The sequence below is a fragment of the Lipotes vexillifer genome, unplaced genomic scaffold (assembly GCF_000442215.2).
Source record: "Lipotes vexillifer unplaced genomic scaffold, Lipotes_vexillifer_v1.1 scaffold611, whole genome shotgun sequence".
Classification (NCBI taxonomy): domain Eukaryota; kingdom Metazoa; phylum Chordata; class Mammalia; order Artiodactyla; family Lipotidae; genus Lipotes; species Lipotes vexillifer.
Window position 1 is genome coordinate 278500 of NW_006785619.1, and position 4205 is coordinate 282704.

At 57.3% G+C, this 4205-nt stretch overlaps 1 protein-coding gene across 4 annotated transcripts in view; it reads right to left on the bottom strand.

Annotated features, from left to right (window-relative positions):
• ARRB2 (arrestin beta 2) overlaps positions 1-4142 on the bottom strand; it is an 8720-nt gene extending 4578 nt beyond the window's left edge. For 2 of the 4 annotated variants that reach the window (XM_007457721.1, XM_007457720.1), the window contains exons 1-4: positions 3887-4142; positions 956-986; positions 251-311; positions 77-121 (exon numbers count right to left, since the gene is read on the bottom strand). In XM_007457721.1, the coding sequence (XP_007457783.1) occupies positions 77-121; positions 251-311; positions 956-986; positions 3887-3909 (160 nt within the window). In that variant the 5' untranslated portion in view covers positions 3910-4142. The remainder of the gene's footprint in view (positions 1-76; positions 122-250; positions 312-955; positions 987-3886) is intronic. The other 2 variants (XM_007457723.1, XM_007457722.1) reach the window with 1 other exon arrangement.
• Between the last annotated feature and the right edge of the window lie 63 nt (positions 4143-4205).

The window sequence follows — 4205 nt, forward strand, 5'->3', positions numbered from 1 at the left end:
AAAGCCAGCCCATTTCATTTCTCCCCCCCCCCCTTTCCCTCCCTCCCCTGGGGCCCCCTGGACTCAGGGCCAGTACCTTTGCGGTCCTTCAAGTAGTCAGGGTCCACTAGCACCACGCCATCTGGGAAGGGGACACATGAGCTCAGTTCCTGTCAGGGCCTCTGCTCCATTCCTGGCCCCAGGAACTTCCTCCCCTCAGGAACTTTCTCCCCTCTTGAGGCACATGATGCCACTTTCTGGACACACTTACCTACAGGATCCACTTTGTCCAGGTGATCTACAAAGTCCCGCTTGCCCAGGTACACGGTGAGCTGAGGATGCAGAGGGGTCACAGGGAAGACTGGGTAGGCGGGTGGCAGGGCTTCAGAGCCCTCAGAAGTGGCTGCCCTGACCCTGGTCTTCCCAGGCTGGGGTATCTGAAGGAGTTTCTCCTGGTTTCCTCCCAGTAGGGTTGGAAGAGGAGAGTGGTGGGCTTTGCCGGACTAGCCAATCTTGAGGCTTTTTAACTGCTCCCTAATACCTTTTCGCACTTCTGAACACCAGTCGGGTGTGTATATGTGTGTGCGCGCGGGTCCAGGAGGACCTGGCGCTAGGCAGGCAGGCAGAGAGCCTCACCGCATGTCCTCAAGGACCTCTGGGATAAACAGGCCATAGCCTGGGGGGATCTTATCTGTTGCCAGCTCCAGGCACCCTGGGTTGGCTCCTAAGAGGGCTCCAGGCGTGAGCTTCTGGCCCCTCCCCCTTGGTCTCACTTAGGGACCCAAACTGAACTGAGCCTGTCCCCACCCAGCCCTGTTGCTGGCTCAGGCCTTTGCGTCAAGGGGCTTCAGGAGGGAAGGAAGTTGGCTCTTAGCTGTCACAGGAAGTGGGGAGCTTGGGGTTGGGGATTGTCTAGGGGCAGGCTGGGCCTTGTGAGGGCCCAGGGAGGGTTGGGAGAAGCACGTGGGAGACTCACCTTGCAGTTGGGACTCGACTTCTTGAAGACCCTAACAAAACAGAAAGGGAAACCCCACTGCCTCCCTCAGACTCAGCAGGGACCCTGGTGCGAGGACCTTGCCCCTCCCAGCCTGAGAAGCAGAGCTCACCCGAGACTCCTTCCTGGAGGCTTTGGGGCCTTACCTAGCCCTACCTGTTCCCACTTCTTCCCAGAAGGAAAGGTAACCAGAGGTCCTTAATACTCCCAGCATGGCAGCCCCTCAAAGCTGGTTGCCATGGCAATGCCCCCACCCCACCCCCATAGTTCCCCTCCTCCCATGGCAGTGGCCACTGGTTGCCAGAGGAACCACTCAGGCTCTTCCCAGAGGACCTCCCCCAGGGGAACCTGAATGGGCAGGTTGCAGTAGTGTCTGTGTAAGGCCTAACTCTCTTTCCATCTCTGGTCTCCACCTCCCACGAGAGCTGGAGTACTTGAAAGACCAATGGCTCTAAAATGGTTTCTATTATGGGCAGTACCTAAGTGTGACCCTACTCTCCATTAACCTCCAACTGTCCCCATCTCTGATCTCAGCAGCTTAAAAGCTTATTTGTCTTTCAAGGCCCAGCTCAGATATCACCTCCTTTAGAAAGCAGATCCAGCCCAGACTCTGGTCACTCCCTTTTTTGGGATTCCTGTCACATGTTGTTTATGCTTTACCTATGGTGTGATAGCGTGCAAGGGCAGTTAGCTGTGTATCATCTATCTCACCAGATAGACTGTGAACAGCAGAGGCCTTATTAATTTGGGTGTCCCCAGCACAGCACCAGCCATGAGACAAACACGATGATGCTGGCTAACATTTATTGGATGAATGGTCTATGCTCAGCACTGTTGCAAGTATTTCATGTGTGTTATCTCATTTAACACTCTTAGCAACCCAATGATGGGAGATCCTAATGTTCCTATTTTACAGGTGAGGAGACTGAGGCACAGGAGAGGTCAAATATTTTACCTAAGGTCACAGAGAGTGTAAATGGTGGAATTTGGGTGCAAACAGGTATTCTGGCTCTTCATCATTAAACTATTGTACTATCCTGCCTATGTTATTGGCATTAGGTTTGTTGGAGTGAAGGAGATTCACTTTCCAGTTGCTGAAACAATCTAGGCCTGGACTCCACCCACTGCTGGGAGGGTAGGGAGGTGTCTGGCAACCCCTGTGTCCTGGCCACTGTGGGCCTCTTCTTTGCTGCACCATCTTACTCCTCCCAATCCACTCTGCCTCCGTAGTGATATCTGTGAAGGGTCCTCAGGTAGCAGAAATTGAAATCCTGCCAATTGGCCCATCCCTCCTCCAACTCCACCACCCCAGTTTTTGCTATAACAACTTCACATGCCCCTTCTTCCCAGAAGGCCAAGCTATCCAAAGACTATAAGGCATAGGGTATGGAGGCCCCCAGGTATCCCCATCTAATAAAGAACAAACATTGGTAAGGTGGCAGCTAGGATAAGCACCCTATCTCCTGTCCCCACTCGGGGGCTGACTGCTGTGGCATCCTCCAGCTCTCCCTCCCGTTTGCTTCTGGTTTTCCTCTTTGTCCTAGTGTTTCTTCCTATTAGGAAAACTGGCAGAGGCTTGGGACAGCCGCAATCCGTTGGACAACTGGAGTGTGGCTCTGGGGTAATTGCCCTGAAGCAGCTGCAGGGCACCTGCCCTTTGGATCCTAACCCAGCCAGCCTCCTGCGGGCTAGGGAGGAGCAGTGTGTATACTGAGGTTGGCATGACCAGAGAGGTACCCAGTGAGGGGGTGGGGGGCAGCAGAAGCAGATGCCCCTTCACACTTCCTGCTATTCTCTCCATTTCCTGTGGCCCAGAATTTGATGGGGGTGGGAGGAATTGTGCCAAGTCAGCAGTCCCCCTTTGGTCCATCCGTCCCCCTCCCTGAACCACATAACGGAAATCTGGGGCCTCCCTCAAGTCAGCAACTTCCCCTTTCTCTGTGTTTAACCCCTAATCCAGGACACCAATCCTCCCTCCGATCATCTCTCCAATATCAGTTGACTTGGTGCTCAGAAACCTATGCTTTCCTACTCTACGGGTGGGGAGTGGTAGGGCTGTTAAAATTTTTTTGCAGACAAGTGACAGACCAGAACCAGGCCCCCATTCCTGATCCTCTCCGGAGAGAAGCAAATAGCCCCAATCTTTTTCCTCTTTTGCTCCTGCTCTCCAGGGATTCAGGGGTTCACCCACTGCCCCCTTGGAGGTGTTGGGTCACAACAGGAAGTGGATTTTGCTAGAGACCAAAAAAGAGAACTCGGGGTGTCAGTGGAAGGAAGGAGCCTCGATTGCACAGAAAACATCCGGGGAGTGGATGGCGTGCCCAGGGCAGATACAGCTTCCCCTCACCCCCGGGAAGAGGGGTAAGGCCCAGAATCGGGGAGGGTCGCCAAGCACTCTGCTCCACCAAGATGAAGCTGTTGCTCCTAGCAACCCGGGGGAAGGCAGAAGTTTGGAAGCGGAGCCACCCGGCCCTTGGGACAGATTGGGGCAGCCCGACTGCCTGTGGGTTACTGGACAGGAGGCTTTCCAGTGGCTCGGAACGAGTCTAGTGGGGGGATCCCCTCCTGGCATCCAGCCTGCCCATACCCGTCCCCTCGGGGCCGGCCACCTGCTCCGCCCTCCTCCGCCCCTGCATCGCAGCCTGTAGTGGAGTCGTCCGGCCCCCACATCTCTGCGAGAACCCAGATGCAGCTTTCCTGATCCCCTTCAGCCCTCGCTTTCTGCAGGGGCTGTGGCATGCGTTCCCCTCATCATCCCCGAGGACCTAGGCGTGCGGCCCCGGATGGCTGTCCCCTAGGGACCCAGGAGTCCGACCCCCCGGATTCTCTCCCCCGGGTCCCTGTCTGGGGACCGTCCCGGCACCCGCCCCGAGCCGCCGCCCACGTTCCGCCGCGTGGCCCCACCTCTCTTACCTGGTCCCGGGTTTCTCCCCCATGGTGCGCGCGCCCGCCGCCCGCCCGGTTCGCGGCTAGCTCGCAGCCTCCTAGCCCGCTGCCAGGTCCCTGCTCCTCCCCGCGCCACTGCGCACGCGCGCCCCCGCTCTTTCTCCACTCCCCCCTCCCCTCCTTTCCCCCCGCGCCTCGGATCCTGGGGAACCGGGGCCAGATGCGTCAGCCCGGATCGCGCGCGCCACGGCGCTGCTCGCCCTCTCTTCACAGACACGCGCGGTGATTGGCTCCACCCGCTCCCCTCAGCGCTCCAGCCCCACCCTGCCCGAAGGATCCCTCGCTG